General features: G+C 42.0%; 1 protein-coding gene across 2 annotated transcripts in view; it reads left to right on the top strand.

Annotated features, from left to right (window-relative positions):
- The first annotated feature begins 19907 nt into the window (after positions 1-19907).
- LOC120734981 (aryl hydrocarbon receptor-like) overlaps positions 19908-24028 on the top strand; it is a 31151-nt gene continuing 27030 nt past the window's right edge. For both annotated transcript variants that reach the window (XM_040034113.1, XM_040034114.1), the window contains exon 1: positions 19908-20367. In XM_040034113.1, the coding sequence (XP_039890047.1) occupies positions 20309-20367 (59 nt within the window). In that variant the 5' untranslated portion in view covers positions 19908-20308. The remainder of the gene's footprint in view (positions 20368-24028) is intronic.

Here is a 24028-nt window from a genome sequence, read left to right on the forward strand (position 1 = left end):
TGCAGGGACTGATGATGGCAACATGCTGTGAGCCTTTTAAGAGAAGTAAAAGTGAGTGCTGGTTATTTCTTTAATAATACTGAAGGATGCTGTCATGACAACGGTTAGTATCCACATCAGTCTCTGTAGGCTTTATCTTCATCACTGAGATTAAATTCAAATTCAAATTCAAATTTTATTTGTCACGTACACAGTCATACACAGTACGATATGTAGTGAAATGCTTGGACAACTGCTCGTGACCTAAAGAAAACAAAAAGGAAAAGGCTATGAATAAGATAGGAAATAAATATGAAAAATTAAAAAGGGTAAATTTAACTAGGAAGGAATAAAATATAGATTAAGGTTAAAAATGAAATAACTGTACAACACAAATTAGAATGAAGGGTAAATTTAACTGGGAAGAATAAGATAAAATATATAAATTAAAGTTGAAAATAAAATAACTGTACAACAAAATACACAATATAGAACTATATAAGAATGTATGAAGAAATCTAAATATAAATAAATATATACACAATAACAGCAGCTGTACAAGTATTAACCGGAAATGAAGAATATAGTGACCAGTGTTGTGCAAAAACAAAGTCCAGAAAGTCCAGTGTGTGTAAGAACTGTATGTGTGGGTCAGTACTGTGTGGTGGTGTGATTGAGAGACCGTATCGCCTGCGGGAAGAAGCTCCTCCTCAGTCTCTCTGTGTTGGTCTTCAGGGAGCGGAACTGAGGAACTGAGCTCGTCTTTGCGTCTGCTGCTGTTAGTGTCATGTAACAGGATTTAACTTCAGATCAGAAGTTTAGTCTCTGCATAAACTGAGTTCACTTAACTTGATTTAATGCTTTTAAAGCAGGAGGTTAAAGAAAGTGATGACCGCTGGTGCTAAAATAGTTTATACTTCACTAACAAGTGCAGAATGTATGTTATTCTGTAAAATGATCCACTGCTGATTTAAATAAAAGCATTTTGTTTCCAAGGAGCCAGACTTTGACTCTTTTAAAGTGGTCCTGAGTGTTAGTTCCCCAGGATTTATGAGTTTATGTCTGGGGGTTGTCCTCCCACTAGGGTCACTGACCCACTACTGATCATGTGCCTCGTCACATAGAAAAGGCGTGATTCATTATCAGCAGAGGTTTTGGGTGAAACCATTGGGAGATCTTGCCTCACTTGATCATGTGACTGGCTGAGGTCACCTGATGCAAGATGTGAGGGGGGATTGAAGCGCCTGAGAAGAGATCTCCACACTGCAGACGCTCCCTCTTTCATCAGTATGATTATAAGCTTTGTGCCATCTAAAAACAAATGTTAAACAAATGTTCCAAATGTTGGATCATTTATGATTTTGCTGTTGTTAACATCATCATTATTATTATTATCATCATCGTAATACATTAGTTATCCTAACCCCGCTCTACAATTGTACTATCCTTCATCCTCTTCCACTCATCTAATGATACTTTTACCCACCAGCATAAAGCACACTGAAATACTACACACATTCTAACAGTGCATGGTGTTTCTTTTGGGGGTTTTCTTTCAGTTAAACAAATTATAGATGAACTCAAAATGCAAAAGTCCACATACTGCCACTTCAGTGTGACGTGCTGCGGCGCTGCTACCAAAGTCCAAAGTGGACAAGTGCAGGAAATAAATGTCAGGTCGAAACTGTTGTTGTTTTTTGGTGCTTTACAAATAAAATTGAATTGAACTGCAAAGCTGAGGTGATTATCCTGCTTTATTCGTGCTGCTGTGCAAAATACATGGAGTCATTTTCAGCAATGCTGTGATCAGCAGCCTTAGTAAATATTAATGCCTCAAATGATTTCTCTCAGAGGATGCAGGCTGTACAGAGTACTGCACATATCAGTTTTTAAACAATTCATTGGGAAAACTCAAACTGCTTTGTGACACGGATGCTTGAAACATGAGCGCTCAAAGCTGAAAATAGAAAAAGAGCCTGTAAGTACAAAGATTAAACATATTTGGACCTAATGGTTTGCTAAGCGTCATTGTGGCTCAGGGGGTTGGGAATCGCATCTGTAACCGGAAGGTCGCCGGTTCGATCCCTGGCCTCTCTGTCCTGGTCGTTGTGTCCTTGGGCAAGACACTTTACCCTACTTGCCTACTGGTGTTGGCCAGAGGGGCCGATGGCGCGATATGGCAGCCTCGCCTCTGTCAGTCTGCCCCAGGGCAGCTGTGGCTACAACCGTAGCTGCCTCCACCAGTGTATGAATGTGAGAGTGAATGAATAGTGGCACTGTAAAGCGCTTTGGGTGCCTTGAAAAGCGCTATATAAATCCAATCTATTATTATTGTTTGTTTTCACTTTGTTGTTGTTTTTATTTGTTTTTTAGTGTTTTATTGATTAAGTGCTTTATAAACTCAATAACATATAGTCTGTTTACAGACTTATTTATTTCAACATGGTTTTTTGATCAGCTGACGAGTCCCTCTTCCTCCTCACTGCTATGACCTGATGCAGGATAGAAGAGAGCAGGTGTTCCCTACTGTTTACTTCTCTTTCCTTAAGCTGTCTTTCTTGCCATTGGGATTAGCAAATCCAATCAATCCATATTGTTCTTGACAGTCTAACACCAACACTGAGCTGTAGTGGGCACCTTTTTGTCTCTCTTTGCACTAAAGTCTCTGTGAGTACTTCTGTCGGGACATCAGCATCTCTGGCTGCCTCACTCGTTCTGTTTACAGGACCGACTGCAGGCGTGCTGTGACTCCATGTTTGCACCTGACACTGTCTGGCTGTCCTATGTCCTAAAAGATATGCAGCAGGTACTGAAACTGCTCACCTGAGTAAACAGTTTCAGTACCTGCTCAATATCTTCTTACCTGAAAGCCCAATCGAACAGTCTCTGTAGTCAGGGCAAATTCACTCATGTCCAGGCTTATCTTTATGAGAGTCATCTGTCCACCGGCAGATTGTTTAATCGCTCCTCCACGTGTTTGATCTTCTTATGCCTGATCTCCAGGATTTGATTACAACAGTCCATCAGGAGGTGTGGTCTGTAGTCTGCTAGATTAATATGCACACTTCTGCTGAAATTATGTTGCAGGGGTGGTGGTGTGGTGTCAGTTTGCTCAGTGGAGGCAGTCTGTGGGGTTCACCTGCTTCAGCTGTTGTTGGTCTTTCAGCCCCCACAGAGGACAGTGAAATTATAACATACTTGAAGTTCAACTAAGTGTTAAGAACAGTGAGGAGGGTCCACTGCAGCCCCTGTACGTATTTTTCACAGTTCACAGTTTTTCCTAATTCAGTTACAAGAAAGCTTCCTAAGAGAGTTTGGGCTGGAGGGTGGAGGGTGGGCGTAGCAAACACCTGCTGTATAGGCTGTTTTTGTCTCTGTTTTCATGTGTGGTTGCACATGTTTCAATAAATCACATTACTGACTGTTTTCCAAAGTTTAATAATGACGCTGTAAAAGATGTTTTTAAGATAAGAAAAGATAAACCTTCTTTATTCCATAAATGATGCATGTGCTCATCTGTGCAGCTTAAGAAAAAACAAGCGTTCTAGCTCAGATTATTAGCGACCTTAGGCTAACCTCAGGTGGGACAGCTATATATACTATAAGCACACAGATACTGCAGTATAGTACATTTCCTGAAAAAGTACAATTCTTTTTATGATGCTGCAGTGTCCTGACGGGAAATGGGGATTTCTACCAGCTGCCTTAAATAACCTGGAGTTGAGGATATAATAGAGTTAGTCAGTCACATCTCACTGTGAAAAATTCCCTCCTGTCTTCACACGCAATTCTTCCCTTTCCAAAGGGCAGCAGTCCTGCTTCTTGTCAAGCCTCTGCCTGTTTGAAAAGCCCTGCAGTGCACTGTTGTCCAACAGGCATCTGATGCAGTTTTCTTTCAAACACGCAGCAAAAAATGAATCTTTCTGTGGTATGTAGCAGCCTCACAAACTAACAACACAGCATCACAACAACCCAAGAGCTGCAGTACAGGAGGTTCCACATTTACCTCGGTTCCTTCACCAACAGACGGAGAACTAATAACAGAGATGCTGCTCCTCCCACGTGATCGTCTTTACATCCATGACATATAAAACCTACAGAAGTTCTGTTGCTCGCACACAAAGACCTTACTGACCAAGTTTAATGTCAGGGCCCACCCTTCTGTGCAGCTGATTCCACTCAGCAATTAGGCCCGGAGTACTTCAGGCCAGGCAGCGCAGCGTGCCAGAGAACGTCTCCTTGCACTGAGCTGTGTTTAAATGCATTCTTGTGCTCAGTGGAGAAGAGGGTATAAGCACTCAGTGCAGCCCTATCATCAGTTATTCTTCATGTATTGGGAGAGTCAAACCTGTCTCATCTGTTCAGACTGTTGCAGCATCACCTGCTGTATAACAGCCTTTAAATGCTCCTCTTATTATCTATAGGAACAGGCCTGGGGAGTAACAAAGCACAAATACTTCATTACTGCACTTAAGCACAATTTTAAGGTGTCTGTACTGTACACAGTGTTGGTCAAGTTACTTGAAAAAAGTAATCAGTAACTAATTACTGATTACTTCCCCAAAAAAGTAATCCCGTTACTTTACTGATTACTTATTTTCAAAAGTAATTAATTACTTAGTTACTTAGTTACTTTTTAAAAACACGATTTACAACCTGAACAGGTGATAAAGTGATAGATCTTTCAGCCCAATTCTACTTTTTCTGCATAATCCATCATACAAAATGTAATCAAATGGAAAAGTCTCTTTTTAAACTTGTTTTATTAGTTTTAATCTTTTAACTTTATGCATCAAGCAAACATGTAATTATCTGCAACATTCTCTGACTGGAAGAAATTAGTTTAACATTTAAACCTATTTTCTGCACATTCCAGCACATAAAATAAAATATTTTTTGTGTTTACACTCAGTCTTTCAAATAGATGCAAGTAAAACACAGCAGAAAATAAATAAAGTCAAAGACTCAGCGGTCCTGTTGCTCGATTTTCACCTGTAAAGCAGGAGTGGGGTAGGCGGAGGTTTACCCTGGTGCAGGTGTGCCGCGGTCAGTGGAAGAATCCGCGAGTTTCTCTGTGAGTTTCCCATTACGTCGTAGCTACTCGGTGCTTGTTGGAAGTTTAGGGGTTTTTTCGCTGTAAAAAGAAGTTTTCTTCCCACGCACAGCGGACACTAATGTTTTTGTCACTTTTTATGGAATCAAACTCAAAGTAAGGTCAGTACTTCCACGCTTTAAACGCTGCACGCTCATACTCTCTCTGCACTCGATATATGATCCATTGTTGATCTGCACACAGCTGTTGTCACCAACGTCGCACTCGCTTACGTCACTCTCGTGAGACACTCTCGCAAAAAAATCACGGTTTTAGTAACGCAGTAACGCAGTGTTCCTACGGGAAAGTAACGGTAATCTAATTACCGTTTTTGCAATAGTAATCCCTTACTTTACTCGTTACCTGAAAAAAGTAATCAGATACAGTAATGCGTTACACGTTACTGCCCATCTATGACTGTACATGAGTATTTTCTCTGACTACTTTACTTTAACAAATAGCTGTACTTTGACTTTACGTTTAACACATTTGAGGGGCGTTATTGTTTCATCACTGCAGGCCTTTGAACATCAAATTGATTTGAGCCTGAACAGAAACACATGAAAGGCAGACATGTTTGTGTATTAAACACCAGGAGAGACACAAAAAGATATGAAAGAGGCAAAACTGTGTGCCTGCCAGGGTTCGAGTCTGACGGTGCTTTTTTCAGTTTGTTGTTTTTGCCCAACACTGGAACAACTGCAGGGGTCCACACGTTTCAGTTGCGGTATTTCAGCATCATGCTAGCCCCACTGAAGACCAGTGATGGGAATAAACGGCGCACCAGTTACTGTGAGTTGTGAGCCATTACTCCACCTGCTGAATCCACTTTAACCTCGTCCCTTCTCATTTTCCTGTTAGAGGCAAAGTCATTGTCTACAATGTAGCTCATGTTTTTTCCTCCTTAAAGGGAAAGACCATCTCTGAGTCGAGGAAGGGGCCTAAGGGTGCATCTGTCACCATCTTACAATGCTGTGATTGCAGCCATTCCCCAACTCTCTGTGAATGGGACTCATGGACACTGATCAGTGGTCAAGACAATTTGCATATTACTGATCAAGGAAGTGATGTCTCAGCCCATTGTTCCTTCAGTGGGCTGGTTTCAGTCATTATGCAAATCTAAGGTTTTCTAAGGTTGGAAACCTGCAGTCAGCTGAGACTGAAGACGTCACCTGGATGATGACGAAACGTTTCTCCCTCTGAAAACATCCAGATGGACAGAATCAACGTTTTGGGAACTCCTTAAAGGAAAATTAAAATTTAGACTGAAATTGTTTTTATTTCCATCTTCTAACATTTTGTTATTATTACATTAATAAAGCACAAGGTTTAGTTAGCTTTGCAAACAGATAGCTGGCAGAAGCGTCCTCCAAAGAGCTACTCTTTACTTTTTTACTTTCAGTACATTTAAGAATCTGTACTTTTCACTTGTACTTGAGTAAAGAAAGAAAGTTGAATCTGTACTTTTACTTGAGTATTTTTTACTAGTATCTAGTACTTCTACTTCAGTAGTTTCTGTAGTTTGGCCACCTCTGTGTAAAAAAAGTTTGAATTACTACATTTTGAAAAATACCTAACAAAAGTGAATATATTCAGTATTGTTAGTTATTTTTCAAACTGTAGTAATATGATACTATGATATACTATTATACTATAAACTATAATATTTGGCATTATTTAAATTTAAACAATGCCAAGTATTATAGTAAGTGTATCCTCAGAACCTAGGAAGCATTATTTAAAATGAGTGGTTTTAATGGAGTTATTTTTGGTGGCAAAGCAGCAGCTTATTAAAGACCTGTGGATTCACCACAGCCTCCCAGCACTACCAGCACTGCATCACCTGCTTAGAAAGCAGCTGCAGTGACAGAAGCCTCAGAAACCTGTCGCTGCTGCATGCTGTGCTGCTGCCAGTGTCTGCATTTCACTCCAACGTTTGCAGCGATGCATTCTCACCGGCTCGGTTTGGTGGATGTAGGTAGCTAATCACAATCAAGCTCATGTTCATTTACAGCTGAATTCATTTCTGTTTCAAAAATCATGCCAATCAAAGACCGTGTGGAAATGATCTTGATGAAGTGTGCTGATGATGTGTAAATTAAACTGAGATAATTTAAAAGCCTATGAAAAAAAACCCTTCTTATTGGGAGAATCGGTAAAAGTAAAATTTCCAGGTCGACCTACAGTAATCACTTTCCCTGCTGCACTTTACAGCAGATCTCATTCACAGTAACTGAAGGCCTGAAGGCAACGTGGTAGAGCTTTCTTTCTAAAGCCTCCATCTCAGGCAGTGCTCTGCAGGAATACAAGATATTTGCACACGTCTTCTTTTAATGTCAAAGTTTATGTTTAAATCAAAATTGTCGGCTCTTTCAGAAAGTCATGACCTTACTGACACAAAGACAAAACAACCCAAAACACTTGAAATCTGACAGCACTTTTTCATGAAAACAAAGCATTTACATTAACACGCTGTGTTTGTGCTGCAGGTGGAAACTGTATCTGACATCCTGTTTAAAATGATTCTTTGTGTGTATTTGAACCAGTGACAGTTTTTCAGGAGGGAATGTGAGGATGGCATCTGTTATGAGGAAGTAGCTGTTTACAAAGAAACGATCTGGGTAGCTTAGGGTGTGAGCAGTCTCAGCGAGAACTGTCTGTCAGCAGGGTGAGGTCAGGTGACGCGGTGAAAATCACCCTGTTAAACGTCTGAGAGATGCTTTTCACAGTACTAACATGAAAATACTACACTGCGTCCCAGACAGAGGTGGGTAGTAACGAGTTACGTTTACTTGAGGAAGTTTGGGTAAAAAAATGTACTTGTAAAAGTTCAGTTTTTCAGATCATTTATTTCACACATTAGGTACTGCTAATAAGAAATCATGCTGCCAATGGATCTACCTGTAACTTTTTCACCAATCAGATGTAGCCGTGCAGTCACATGGCCAGATACAAAGTGTGTGGTGTGTCCTGTGTGAGCCGAAACAAACGGACATTTCAGCGAACAACAGCTCACCTTCTCACCTGAGGAAACATGTGGCAGTCACTTGGCTCTAAATATCTTTTTGCTGTGGTAGGTGGACGTCAGTCTTACGTTACAGCAGCTGTGTCCCTGATCCAACACGTGAATCAAGTGGCTGAAGCACCACCTCAGCATGCAGTCAAGTTCCTGATCATTTTATCCAGGTGTGCAAGTTTAAAAGTTTCAGGACAGTGGCCCTCGAGGACTGGAGCCTGACTTCTCTGGGTTATAGAATCACAGTCTCAGGCCTTGTTCACATTTACATGTATATGTCACGGCTGCCGAGGCGAGCCGTGTGGATTTAGAAGGAGGACCCAAGATGCAGGCAGTGGATGAGATACCGGTGGTTTTATTTACAGAGGTGTAGTGGCAAACAAACAGTGGGGCATAACAAACAACTAAAGACACCTAAACTGGGAGAACTAAAAATAACAGACCTGGGAGCATATGACAACGGATGATGAATAGCAGAGAGACGCAGACGAGGAACAGGACACCGTGGAACACAGGGTAACAGACTGACACGGAGGAACACAGACGAACCAGCAACAGGCAGGAGAACACACAGGGCTTAAATACACACACCAGTAATCAGGGGATGAGAGACAGGAGGGCAACACAGCTGGGAGGAATCTGAGCTGACGGGACAGGGGAAACGTAAACTGAGCACACTCACATATGACACAGACCTTCACAATAAAACAGGAAACTCAGACACATGGAACCAGACAAGACATTGAACTAAACAGACAGATTCACAAACAGATGGGGAGACACCATAGACAGACAGATACAGATGCGGACTCAGAGGCAGACTGAATATAACACATAGAACTTAAACAATCATCATCAAGAAAATGATAACGAACTAAAAGCGCTGGGTCACCGACCCAGGACCATGACAGTATATTTCTGCTGCGTTTGCAACTTTATTATAAGAAAAGGTTTTTGTTTTCTTTTTTTACCTGAGTATGTGGGGATTGTTAGAAAAAAAATATCCCTTTCTCTGCTGGAGACTACATCAGCAGGGGCAGCTACCAGAGGGGAAACCGGGGGCCTCCCCCTCCCAAAATACTAGTCCCTAAAATACTTCTTATAGACTTTGTTTTCTTAGAATATGATACAATAACTTGATTTAAAGTGTTTTTTGTGGATGTTTTGTTGACTCCATTTACACACAGGGGATTTTCACATACTTTACTGTACAGCTATGTGCCACCCTGCTTAGACCTCTTGTGCCTCCTTTGCCACCCCATGAAAATTATCCAGAGCCGCCACTGTTCATCAGTAATTAAGCTGTTTTATTATCTTTTCATCATCTTTGTCCTGACTCCTTCTTCAATGAACTAAGAGGAAAGGCTAAACGCTGTCAGAGAAACTTCCAGTTACAGTTTTTTAAAAGACTCTTTTAGCTAGCGCTGCTTAGCCTTGTATATATTCATCTTTTTAATCTTGATTTTGAAATCACCACAAACTTCTTCGGCCACAAGCGGATAGACAAGGCGACATGGAAGGCCCCCGGTGGCGGATATTCAAACGAGATCAACTACATCTGCATATCATCCCGCTGGGCGTCCACCATTAGCAATGTGAGAGGGTGGCGTGGAGCCGACCTCAACTCTGATCACTACCTGCTAATCGCCAAATGTAAACCTCACCTGAAGCGCCTCCAACCACGATGGCCAAGTCCTGTTAACGTTCAATGCCTAAAAGATGCAAATACGGCAGCGGAATTTCAACTCGAATTGAGAAACCGCTTCCAGCCAGGAAGGAAATAATGGAAACAACGAAAACTCAGCTACACTCTGGGATGAGCTAAAGGAGGCTGTAGTTGGTGCAGCAGAATTGAAGATTGGTCGTTGATGGGGCGGTTGACCAAGCTGGCATAGGTGTCCCCTGGCACGAAGCGCATAATCTCACTGACCTGGACTCGACTCGGACTAAACTCAGGAAGACTTCCAAAAGTTGACCACGGCCCTGCAGAGGGAGGCAAAGAAAGTCGGATTAAGAATCAACGCAGAGAAGACCAAGTTGGCTATGCACGTGCCCGCGTTCCTGTCATGATCAACCAACAACGTGCTGAAGAGGTAAAGAATTTCACATATCTTGGCAGCATCATCTCAAATGATGGGATCTCTGACTGAGATGTTGACGTCAGAGTAGGGAAGGTGGTCGGTGTCCTGCGACGTCTCCAACCTATTTGGAACTCAACCTCCCTGAATGTTAGGGTCAAGATCAGACCATTGAACTCTATCGTCTTTCCTATACGCTAGTGAAACCTGGCGCTCAACAAATGCAATTACTCGACACATGAAAGTGCTTCAACAACGTGGCCTGCGGTGAATCCTGAGAATTTCCTACCGAGACCGAATAACGAATGAAGAGGTCTTACGAAGAGCAGGCACCCGCCCTTTAGCCAATGTTGTTGCAGAAAGGCGCTTCCGCTTTGCGGGCCATATTTTACGTCTACCCCCTTATCGCCCGGCCAAGATTGCCATTAGATGGCTCCCACGCACTGGCAAGTGAAACCAAGCTCAACCAAAGATCACATGGCGTCGAACATTTATTGATGATCTGAGAACCGTTGACATTGCCTGGGACGAAGCTTAAGCAGTCGCCGCTGACTGACATCGATGCCCGATGCGACTCCCGGCGTAGGAGGAACTAAGTAAGTCACCACAAACTGTTTGCGCAGGATATGGATGGCACAATTTTTGTTTTTTAGTGGAAACACACAGACGGTATGACCTTTTTTTTTTCTTTCAAAAAGGGGGGAAAATATATTTCTTAAAGTGTATACAAACTGCTTAGTCACATGTAGTTTCATAGTCTGATTTCTTTTTTCTGCCAACAGAGGGACCAACCCCACAAAATTAAGATCTATACAGAACAAATAGACTAGGAAGACAAAAGTCTTCCTCTTCTACTGAGCCACCTGTGAAGAACTCACTGGCTCTACGCAGGTGAAACTTCTGCTCCTCCTGCAACTCCTGCTTACGTTGGTGAGGCCAACCAACCATTTCCTATAGCTGAGATAGCCTCCTAAAGAATATCATGGAAACCTAGCAACCTCAGTGTAATGCCAAGGAAAACTTTGTGCTCAAAAATACAAGAAGCTGCCAAGAACAAGAAGAACATAACCATCAAAAAACTGAGCACTGTCAACTATGTTGCTACCACACAGACTGCTGGTCAGCCAGAAAACAGCACCTACAAGTCACTTGTCCCTGGATGACATCTCTTTTTTGCACTGACTTGTAGACCTCTTAAAAGTTTGACTTTCTTACCGCAGCATTAGAAGAAATCCATTCAAGGGACCAGGACATCAGATAGTGGTTCAAACTTCTTGACGGCCTTTGGATTATATATATATATATAAGCCACCAATGGACAGGAGGATGGAGGGTTCTTGATGATGCAGTTAGAGGTGGAGTATCAAGATGTGTGTGCGTGTCATCTGCTCAACCTTATATCATCAGCCACTGCTGCAGAAGCTGCTAATGATACATACAAGAGGTTGTCTCAGTTAGAGTCTGCAAAATGACATGCTCTGTGAAATGAAACCAGCAAGTCAATCATCGCTAACGACAAAGTGGAACATGAGTAAGCAAGTTTCAGTTTTTCTGACCCCGTCAGTCTCGTTGGAGCTCCGTGGTCCTTGATGTGCAAAGAGTTGTGCGCATTCATAGAGAGAAAGCAATCTGCAATGTTTGCATGCCGTTAACAATCAAGATGTAAGTTGACAGAACTTGTACTGTTTGTAAATATTAATGTGTGACTAATGGGTGAATCCACACTTCTTTAGTAACTCTGTGTCACACAGACAATGCACAGTAATCATATTATTGTGAGAATGGCTATGGTTTATCTTTTTAAACCTTTTTAGGTTAAATGCTGCTGAAATGGGATTTTTGGCTGAGTACACTGCTGTGATGAAGCCTGTTGCCATGGCCCGTTACATCCTCCAAGGGAAATCATCTGTGCACATGCTGTCAACACTTTACCAGCTGCTGGAGAAGCTGAGGAGGCTGAGTCATCTTGCAAAATGTGTAGAAGTGTGTTGATACCCTGCAGGACGGGATCCAGAAACGTTTCGGGGAAGTAATGAAAAACCCTGATTGCAGCTGCAGTACTTCAAGATTCAGGACATCCTGGACCACAGAGGAGAGCATCTTAAAAGCTGGGAAATATGCTTGTTATGCATTAAATTGTGAGCCACTGGACACTGACTTATATTGACTTTAATGGTTACTGTGATTTAGGATTATAGTGTTAGTTAGAAAAAAACATCAGTGTTATAAAGTTGTCATGGCAAACATGAGACGCTTGGAAGTCTGTACAGCACAAGAATCACGCACAGACAGAAACCTCTCGACTTCATCAGACATCACCCTGACACAGATGAAACCAGCACAGAGTAATATTATATGAGCAATATTAATTTAAAGTAATGCTACTCGAGTACAATTTCTGGCTCCTCAACCCACCTGTGGTCCCAGATCATACTGTTACTTCATATTGTGCCAAGACAAAACTGTAAAAAATTATTTACATTTCAATCCTTGCACAATCCTGAACTTTTATTGTACTAAAATGTTTAATATTGTTTTTCTTCCAGTCTGTGTTCCTAGTTTCAACAAAATTAATGGAATTTTTAAAGCCACAACACAAAGATGTGTTTAGACCATAGTGCTTCTAGCGTTGCAGCGGTTTTTTTTTTGTTTTGTTTCCTGTTCTCGTGCTGTCCTACCATGGAAGCACAGCATGAGTGGAGGTCTCGTTTTTTCCTCTTGTACCTTCCCGTTGTTGTGCACATTTCAGTGTTTTTCTGTAACGCTACCGATCTCCGACTTGTAACCCCATGTGATGTCTGTGTTATGTGTGTAAGGTCGGGGGGGGGGGGGGTTCCCATCTCGCTGCAGGGCAACCTGCTTGTGACAAATAAAGCTTTCATTCATTTTCCTGCTGTAACATCACAATAGCCCAGTCCACAGAATGAAGTCATTAAAGCAACACGTTTGGGTTCTCAGGGACTGCTGGAAACATCCACTTTTTTATCATTTAATTCCAAAAAATAAACTATTTTATATTCATTTCACATAAAGTCAAATGATTCAAGCTTCTTTTTGTAATCATTGTGATTATTATGGCTCATAGTTCATTCAGAAATCCAGTAGAGAGGCAAAGAATCCAAAGTGTTTTAAGTTCAGTGTGAAGCTTCCAGTCTGTGATGATTTAGGTGCCGTGTCGTGCTGGTGTTGGTGGTGGTTCGTCCACTGTATTTTATCAAGTCCAAAGTCAACACAGCTGTTGACCACATTTTAGAGCACTTCATGTTTCAGTCATCAAGCCTGACAGAGATGTTCATTTATTTTTCCAACAGAACTCGGCATCCCCCAAATGGTCTGCTGACCATGCTAACATGTTAACAACCGCTCATCTGACCTGAACCCAATCCAGAATTTGTGGGATATTGTCAAGAGGAAGATAAGAAACCCAAAAATACAGATGGGTTGAAGGCTACTTTCAAGGAACCTGGACTTCAGTAACAGCTCAGCAGTCCCACAAGCTAACTGCTACATGCCGCGTGACTTTGATAGAGTAATTTGTCATGAAGGAGCCCCAACAAAAAAACTTTCAGAAGCTGGACGTTTCTTCCAAATCCTTTTTTGATTGGTCTTAGAAATATGTTCTAATAACATGCTGGATTTCACGTAATCATGGGATATATAATAATAACAATGACAACAAAAGTTCCAATCCTCTAAGTTTCCTCTAACAGCTTGAGTGTTGATTTCTGTGCCAAAGACTCAATTTTCTGTGAAAATCCAAAGGATCTGACATTGATGCTCCCTCCTGTGTGCCATGCCTCACTCCCCTCTTCTACTTTCTCACAACTGTGTAAGTAAAAGACACACTACAGGGATGGGGAACTCCAGGCTTCAAGGGTCAGTGTCCTGCAGGTTTTGGATGTGTCCTTCATCCAACACAGCTGGTTTAAATGTCCTGAAATTCTCCAGAGGCCTGGTGATGAACTAATCATTTGATTCAGGTGTGTTGACCCAGGGTGAGATCTGTCCCTCAAGGACACCTTCCCTCGAGGCCTGGAGTTCCACACCCCTGCCAAGAAGATTACAAATGAAGTCCACTACATCAACAATCGATCAGCTCACAGCACAGTCAATCAACACAAACACCAAACAAACAGAAAAGAAAACAGGACTGGCTTCAGATAGTAGCTATGGTGAAGGGCTCACTGCCAACCGGAAGAAGTGTGTAGATGGACAGAGTTAGGTACCCGGATTGCCGCTTGCACAGAGAGGTCTATATTTTCTTACAGGACAAATATTTACCCTAATCCAGTCTTTAAGAGATGATGTGATGAATCCTGCTTCCGGGTCCAGACTACTCAGCGTTTAATAAGGGTCTTGTGTTTTTAACATGTTTTAATGCTCTGTATCTTGTTCTATTTAATCTGAACAAGCCCCTAAAAACAGTCAGTGATCACTGTCAGCCTCTCTCGGTTTTTATTACCGCTGTTCATTTTAAAGCTCAGTTTTTAAACCCTTCCGATGTAACTGCAGCCCAGCCCATGCAGCAGTATGTTATGACTAATCTCGTATTGTGGATGGATTAGGATGACCATGTTTTGATTTCCAAAAACGAGGACACTTAGCTCAGTCATGAAGAAACATATTTAACATATTTAAACCATGCCTTCTCTGTGAGGTTAATGAATTGTGAAATAAAATATGTCATATTGTGGTGGACCACCAGGTGTCTTCCCTCACACCCAAGTTGAAGGGAAGTGCTGGGGTGGAGATATTGGCGCTTACTGTATATGAAGTTCTACAGAGTCAGTTAATAAAGCTGGAGTGAGACACTGAGACCTCTCCTGTCGTTATTACATACCTCCACAATATAGGCTTTTACAAGTCAACAAGTGCAAAAAAAACCCCAAACTTATAAATCTCTGGAATTAAATAATGGTACAGAAATAATGCCTCATCTGCATAAGAAAAGAGGGCTGGACTGGAACAAAAATCGGCCCGGGCATTTTGACTAGAGACCGGCCCACCAGGTATTACAGGAAAAGCGATAAAGCCTTTGAATGAAACGCTGTTGTGACAGTGATGTACACTGTCTTGTTGGTATATGTATGATTTCTATACATTTTACATCAGATAAAACTTTGGTCGTAAGATTCAGATAATTATTTATTAAAAGCGAGACATTTTAAATGAGAATAAGAAAGAAAAGTATTTCTTTGTGCCCCCCTCTCCCTGTTAATGTCCTACCTGGCCCCCCTCATTCCTGTCACCTAAAAGGTAAACCTGTTTCTCCATCACTGTTCAGCTCTGATGATTCAGTAAGGACATCTCCTGGTTTCATCTTCATGTTTCCCTCTCACCACATATCTGTATAGAAGCTGTATAGCTGTATAGAAACTCCTTCATGCTAGCTAGTACACAGTACGAGTTATTGTAACTGACTGTAAAAAGTCAGCACAACAAAAATAAACTCCACCTAAACTTGGTTTATATCTGACCCAGATAGACTGCAGGTCATAACTTCTTACATGAAGTTCAGTTCACCTGACACTCGCCTCGGGTCTCTGCTCCTCCTGCCTCCCTTTTCCCTCATCAACCTGCTGGCCTCTGAGGAAGCTCCACCATAGCCACCACCAAACAACTGAGTTATTTTTACACATCGGCCATCGGGAAATTTCTTTTGCAGTTCAAAAAGATGTACATCTGAAAAGATGCACTTGCGCTTTGGGATCTTTTAAACATCATTAGGCGCATTGCTGCGCGCTGTCAGTCCCGTCTGTGAGCACAGAACAAGCGCTCACAAAGCAGCAGTTTGGGGATGACGTCACATACATGGGTCCTCTGTCGGAATATAGGAAAACCCGGACATTTTTATCAATCTCGAAAATCCCGGAACGTGAAAAGTGGACATGTCCAGGGAAAAGAGGACGGTTGGTCACCCTAGGATGGATTATCTCAGTTGTTCTCCTGACTGAAGTTTGGTCTGTTTACAGCATCCTGCCATGTGATTGCATTTGTCCCTAACCATCAGGAACCCTCACGTTAACTTTTATCGAGGGGATGACGTTAGCGTTCATCCTCCAGCTTCACTGTGTTTATGTTATGCTAACAGCATAACATAAACTGTGTAGCTATCCACCACGTAGCACATCCAGAGCGTTCTCACTCCCGAGGCGTAACATGTCGACGTTTTGTCACGTCCCGCGGCGTTCCTGAGGAACGCGAAAGGAGACCTTCGGCGTTCTTATGGTACGCGGCGGGTTATGGCTGGAATCCAGTGCAATGACGCTCCCGCGGTAATAGACGTTCCAGCCCTGTATTCCAGCCCTAAACCTAACCTTATCCCTAGCCCTGACCATAACCTTATTCCTGACCTTAACCAGGACTTTAATGATGTTAAATAGCGTGTTTCTAAGCGATTTGAAGAAAAAGAGCGAACATGTGTAGATTCAGTCCAGACGGTTCTCATATTTCCTCTTTTTTCTGAGGTCGTCATTTAGGAACGTGGTGGGTAGCCGAAAATGTAATATGGTGACGATTTGTCACCTAGCGTAAAATGTTACGCTTTGGGAGTGAGAACGTGTTGGCACATCATTATATACCAGCTAACCCAACTTCAGTAACCCTACAAACGTCACTGCTGTTTAATTTCCTGTTTTCATTTATGTTGGAAGTGATAACAGAGCTGTACGTTTTAATTTGTTTCAGAAATCTCTCAATAAGAACATGGTATATCATGTTTAGGTGGAAACTGGTGAGCTAACTTCCTGCTAACTGCTAACTCTGTTAAATTTAATAAATCCTGTTTTCATGGATGCCTGGATGTTAAACTTAGTAGTTACACCTGGTAAAGCAGCAACACTGATCATTTTATTAAAGATGAAAGAATTTAGACATTTTGTAACTCTCAGTGATGCTGCAGTGTTCGTTTGGGACCTTTGGGACCTGAAGTGGACGGAGTTTAGGACCCAGGCATGGCTAATGACATCAGACTTAAAGACCAGATTAGACATTTTTGCAGACACTGTGTGGCACAGTCATCTCACATTTAACTTCAATATTTAATATGATATAATATGATGGTATAATTTCAATAGTACAGAATTCCAATGAAGTTGGGACGTTGTGTTAAACTAAATAAAAACAGAATACAATGATTTGCAAATCCTTGTTAACCTATATTCAATTGAACACACTACAAAGACAAGATATGGAAATATGTCAAATGTCAAGATATGTCAAGATATGTCAAACTGATAAACTTTATTGTTGTTCTGCAAATCTTCACTCATTTTGAATTTAATGCCTGCAACACGTTCCAAAAAAGCTGGGACCGGGGCCTGCTGACCACTGTGTTTTATCACCTTTCCTGTTAACAACACTCAGTAAGTGTTTGGGAACTGAGGACACTACAATTGTTGAAGCATCAATTTTTCCCATTCTTGCTTGATGTACAACTTCAGTTGCTCAACAGTCCTGGGTCTCCTTTGCCATATTTTGCACTTGATATTGTGCCACACATATTCAGTGGGAGACGGGTCTGGACTGCAGGCAGGCCACTCTTTTACTTCGAAGCCACGCTGTTGTAACACATGCAGACTGTGGCTTTGCATTGTCCTGCTGAAATAAGCAGGGACGCCCCTGAAAAAGTTGTTGCTTGGATGGCAGCATATGTTGCTCCAACACCTGTATGTGCCTTTCAGCATTAATGGTGCCTTCACAGATGTGCAAGTTACCCACGCCTCTATTGTCATTTTAGCTGCAGTCATGTTAGTTTTTTGGAGCCAGAAGTGACCATATTTGGAGAGACTGGATGCTACCACATAATAGCCAGCATAGAAGAAATATGCTCTCTCTTTCTAGTCCTCGTCAGTACGCTTTCTGCCATGTTTTCGATAAACTGGAGTTTTCCTGATAATAACATATAGTCCAGCCTAGAAGTAATAAATGCATGAACTGGTTTTTCAGTGTCTCTCTGACACAGGATATTTCTAACTTGAGAGATATTGTGCAAATGAAAGAAAGCAATCCTACATAATTGTTCAATATCTGAAATTAACATGAACAAACTAATAAAATACTAGACTTCAACTCAACTAAACAGATGCACAAACATCTTGAATGGTACCTAGAAAACCATACATCTGGAAAGTATGGGCAGAACTTCACTTGTTCCACATTTGCACAGTTCAGTAATGTTCAGATGTACAGAGACACCCTTGATAATAACCTGCTCCAGAGCACTTTGTACCTCAGACTGAAGCAAAGGTTCTTCCAACAGGACAATGACCCTAAGCACACAGCTAAGATAACACAGGACAGCTTCAGGGCCACTCTGTGAATCTGCTTGAATGGCCAGCCGAACACCTCTTGAGATATGTAAAAAAGTCTGTGTGCTGACCAGATGAGAAGTTGTGCAAAAAAACAATGGGACAAACTGCCCTAAAAAAGGCGTGAAAAGCTTTTAGCATCACACTGAAAGAAGGTGAGGCTGTAATTGCTGGCAAAGATACTCAAACAAAATATGCAAATGCTGTGAATACTTAAGTTCAGGTTATATTTTTAGAATAAATATGCAAGGATTTCAAGCACATTTTTAACTTTGTCATTATAGAGTATTGTGTGTAGAATGTGTAGAATTTTGAGGTGAAAAATGAATTGAATCCCCTTCAGAATAAGACTGTAACTTTAAAAACTGTAATTTAAACAATCGTAGTTTATCTGGACTGTCTCACTTCTGCAGCAAGCCTCATGTTGTGCCTAGAGGAAGTGCAGCTGTTGTTGTGTCATTTTTCAGGCCCTATGGTTGGATTTGAACTGTGCATAAAAACTGTGATAACCTGGAACAAACAGAAATTTGCATTTGAAAAATGACACTGACAGAAGGTCCATTCACCGGTTGCAGTCACAGAAATAATGTAAATAATATATAATGGATTGGATTTACATAGCGCTTTTCAAGGCACCCAAAGCGCTTTACAATTCCACTATTCATTCACTCTCACATTCATACACTGGTGGAGGCAGCTACAGTCGTAGCCACAGCTGCCCTGGGGTAGACTGACAGAAGCGAGGTTGCCATATCGTGCCATCGGCCCCTCTGGCCAACACCAGTAGGGTAAAGTGTCTTGCCCAAGGACACAACAACCACGACAGAGAGCCCAGGGATCAAACCAGCGACCTTCCGGTTACAGATGCGATTCCCAACCCCCTGAGCCACGGTCGCCCCAAAAAGTTTCATCCATCCATCCATTTAAAAGTAATTAAATAGACAATGTTTTCTCATGAACATAGGTAGAAAGTTCAATTTTAATAAAATCAAAGTGATATGTGCTGCCCGAGTTCTTAGAGTGAAAACCAGGAATGGTTACTCAGACTTGCACAATGCAAAGAATCAAGGTCCAAACACTGCAGCTGCCCATGCTGGCTCACATGAAATATACACACCTCTGTGTTCACAGAATAAAACGTCGGACTGTGTGTGTGTGTGTGTGTGTGTGTGTGTGTGTGTGTGTGTGTGTGTGTGTGTGTGTGTGTGTGTGTGTGTGTGTGAGAGGGAGAGAGCGATAGGGGGACACAGTCCCCAGGACAGATTGCTGCCACTATGGCCATGACGTCACGACCTGCTTTGGTCAGACACCTCAAATAAATAACTTTTTTTTTCAACTCAAAAGACGCAAATATGGTGGATGTTACAAAAGCAAACGTTCTCGACATCCACAACGAGTCCATTCCACCTTAAAAAGCTGTCTCGACAGACTGTACACACGTTTCCTGAAAACGCCCCGTGTAAGGGCGAGAACGAAAACTCGAGTGACTCCGAATAATAATAATAATGATAAGGCGGCGTTGTTTATCCAAAGGAGAGGGGTTGGACATCGGTACAAGCCAAACATTTTTCCATTTGCTCCCCTCTCAGTAAACCTACCAGCACTACCCAGTGTACCCTCACTGCGCTGCCGACCAAGGTCAGCAACAGTGACCGCCAACGGCAGCTGTCAAGGCGGCAGCAGCCCTCCGAGGACCCCGGCAGGTCTATAACCTGGGATTAGGATCAGCAGGCTAAATAAAGGACTGTCGGATGGATGAAAGCCCCGGAGTGGAGGAGTGAACGAGCTGAAGTTATTCTAACGTAAAGGCTGTGAGAACTACCTAGGTGACACCATGCTGAGAAACCCGGGGACCTATGCGAACAAGAAAAGGAAGAAGCCCGCCCTCAAACAGTAAGACTTTTTACTGTTTTTACTGTTTACCTTATAATAATAGCAGAGTTACCGCTGTTGATAACAACATTATGAGCACACGTGTTAGCGTTAGGGTGACGGTAAACTTCACTTTGGGCAAAAAGCCGTAAGCAGGAACTAACTTGTAGTTCACTTTAAATCTCTGTGCGAGTATAGAAAGGTGACTGAAGTTAAACACTGCTTTGCTTTTATAAGTGCGACGCTCTCGGTTACTTCGCTGTCAAATTATGAAATTAACCTGTGGTGGAAATGACAGATTAAACCAGTTAAGGTGGACTGTGTTCTCCCGTTATCGCCAAGTCAGCTGTGTGTAATTATAAAGCCGTATACTTGTAATGTTTGCTGAAATGTGGTGCTGTGTTTCTGAGACGGCGTGTGAGGGTTCCTCCTGTAGGACCACCTTAAGAATGCGCCTCCATGCTGGATCTGGCATGGATATCTTGCCCTCGCGCATTAATCACAATCAAGTTTGAGAGTCGGCTGCTGCTCTCACGCGATGCTCCGGGGAGGGCGGGGGTGGAGGAAGGGGAGCGCGAGCCTCTGATGTTATTGTAACGTGATACGGCCTCGCGCCGTGTGCGTCTTTCTCGCTCTTTTCCACAGTATTGTTTGGCGTTTCTAGCTCTTAATGCTCAGTTACACGAACACGCGGGTACTTAAATTACTTTAACATACTAATGTTTTTGTTAACCAGATGTATGAAACGTAGGCCACCGCCTCTGATCATTTCATTGCGAGTTTTCTTACTTTCAGTTACTTTTGTTTATTGTGACTTTCTGCGCGTTACAAATTACATACGCGAGACAGTCTTTTAGTGTAAGCTTTTGATGGTTTAGCACTGATGAAAATCTGCGTCTGTGTATTAAAGTTTCTGCCTGCAGGTTATTGTGCTGTGATAGGCCCTGTGTGTGTTCCTGTCTAGCTATCTTTGTGAGCACCGAAATCTGCATTCTACTATACTTGTGAGAACCAACAGTCACTTGTGAGGACACACCCACGGTCCTCACAAGTTTGAAGCCTTTTTGAGGCTCAAAATGTGGTTTTAGTGTCAGGGTTACAATTAGGTTATGGTCAGGGGAAGGGGCTAGATAAAGCATTATGTCAATGAAGGTCCTGACTAAGATAGCTGAACGGGCTTCTGTTTGTGTGTCTGTGTGTGTGTAGGGGGGGTTAACTCTGGGTACTATGGCCTTTTCTGTTTAGTTTTTTTTCTTGTGAACCTTATTATACAGCAGATTGTTACACTAGCATGACCTATATAGTCAAATTTCCTAAATACCAACTTCCAAGACTTACATGCAAATTCAAAACGTGCACAATAGCAGCTGGCTGTGGACCCATCGATACATTAACCACCGACATGTTTTCAGACATTGGCCAACTCAGGTTTAGTCTAATAATGAGGTGGTAATACTAGAGTCATAAACTAGCCTTGTTTATGACTTTTACTCTAACTGTATTTGTGAGGGGGACGTTGGTGACACTTACTGCTTTTAGAGTTAGAATCCTGTTAATTTCACTGTAACACGGTTGGGCTGAATTATCTTAATACACCAGAAGGATAAATATGTTGGAATACACAAACAGTAAAAGGTTTCTGCAATAAAACTGGATTTATTTCTTCTTACATTGTATTTGGTCACTAACAAAAGCCGGTTACTTAAATAGTGATAACTGTGTTGCTCTAAGTTACAGTAATAAAGATGCATGAAACATCATTTTACATAAATAGCAGACATTTGTAGAAAAAGACATTGAATTGAACAAATGCTACTGAAAGTGACATTTTTATGTGTTTGTATGTAACCTCCCCTACCTCCTGGTTATAACTGTGTTTTGGGAGTGTGCCCGTAACCAAGAGGAAAATTAGAGGGCTGCACAAATATTCATAGAACTGCAGTTATGTTCAGCAGCTGTAGTTGTATTCAAATAAGATGCTTTTCAAAAAACTGCAATGCTAACCCTTCCTAATGTAGGGAAAGTGTTTCAGCTCTGCTTTAAGTATTCAGACTATAGTAAAATCTTCTCTCTGCAGCTCTGGGACTCCTGTGCAAACGGAGTCAGCTTCATAAACTGTTAAACACAGATGCTGAGAGTGAACACTGTGGGTTTGATGTGTCTGATTATACCGATCTGGTATATTGTGTATGGGCTGTTCCCGGTGTAAATCCCAAAATAAAGCGTCGGCCTGTGTGTAGACGTCTGTGTTTCTGAAAGTGTGGGCTGTGCAGTGAGGACTGAGGTTTCCTGGACGGCCAGCTGTGCTCAGCTGCACAAAGGACCCATTGAGCCTGACTGTAAAAAGCTGTGGTCAGTGCACAGGGACATTCCACGGCAGATCTGTCCATCCACAATCTGTTTTATTATCCATATTCTTACCATGTATGTTGCCAGTCTCCTTTGCCATTGTCTATTATGTTAAATATTCTGCATTTTCCAAGTTTATTCTGTGTGAAAGCAACATTGTTCACACGCTTCCTGATTTCTTTTGTTTTGTTTGTCACACTTAGATGTCATTTCATCTAATAAATATTAATATTATACATTTATTATAGAAAAAAAGGAATCATAACCTACCTGGCCACATGTGAAAGTAGTTGCTCCCTAAACCTGACACCTGGTTGTGTGAACTGTAGCCAGGCTTTAATGATAACTGCCAATGAGCCTTTCACAGCGGTGTGGAAGAGGAAGCCACACGGAGGATTTCCAAGCATGGATGGTCATGTTTGAGCATCTCAGTCAGAGTTGGGTCCAGACTTTGATTGGCCACTTTAAAACCTCCAAGCACATTTTTCTGTGCATTCTATCAAACACATTCACACACCAACAGATGCATCACAGAGAAACTTGGGATTCAACATCTTGGCCAAGGATACGTTGGCATGCAGACTGGAGTAGCCAGGGACTGAGCCAGTAACCTTCCAGTTAGCAGATGACCTGCTCTACCTGTGGAGCTTCTTTTTGGTGTGTTTCATTGTACTGCTGCATAAACCAAACGCACTTGAGGTTCAGGACACAAACTGATGATTGGACATTCTTCTTCTTCTGTGTGTGTGTGTGTGTGTGTGTCCTTTACTTTTTTCACCGCTGGTCATTTTTGTTAGTAAAGAAGTGAGGTGTGCTTGGGGAGGGCACAGTGGTACGGAGATACGTGAGGCTGGCTCATGCTGTAAAGTGGCTCAGGGCGCTCAGGGTAATCAAAACCTGTAAAACGTCTGAAAACAGAACTGAATTCATTGTTTATCACATCTATCAAACACAAAATGAGCCTTTACAGACTAAAAATATTAACACGAAGAAATGGACATTTATGTCCACAGCTCCATCCTGGACTATCTTACAGGTGTCCCTTATCAGATTGGTCCAAAAAGGTGGAGCTCTTGACTAGATTACAAGTGCTGCTAGTACCAATCAAAGTTGAGCCATATTAGGCAAAGCTCTGTGATTGGCTCTGTGTGTTTGAACAGGAGACGGGCCAGAGGCATCCTGACAGAGCAGGTGAAACACGAGCACTGAGATGTGTCTGGTTCCCATGGTAGTGTGTAGGGCTCCTTACCTGCTGCTCTCTCTGTGTGTGAATGTGTACTCAACACAGACTAAGTGGATTAAAGTGTGGTGGTTCCAGTGAGTGACGATGGAT

Source organism: Simochromis diagramma, unplaced genomic scaffold, assembly GCF_900408965.1.
Source record: "Simochromis diagramma unplaced genomic scaffold, fSimDia1.1 OVJJ01000176.1, whole genome shotgun sequence".
In the NCBI taxonomy this organism is placed as follows: domain Eukaryota; kingdom Metazoa; phylum Chordata; class Actinopteri; order Cichliformes; family Cichlidae; genus Simochromis; species Simochromis diagramma.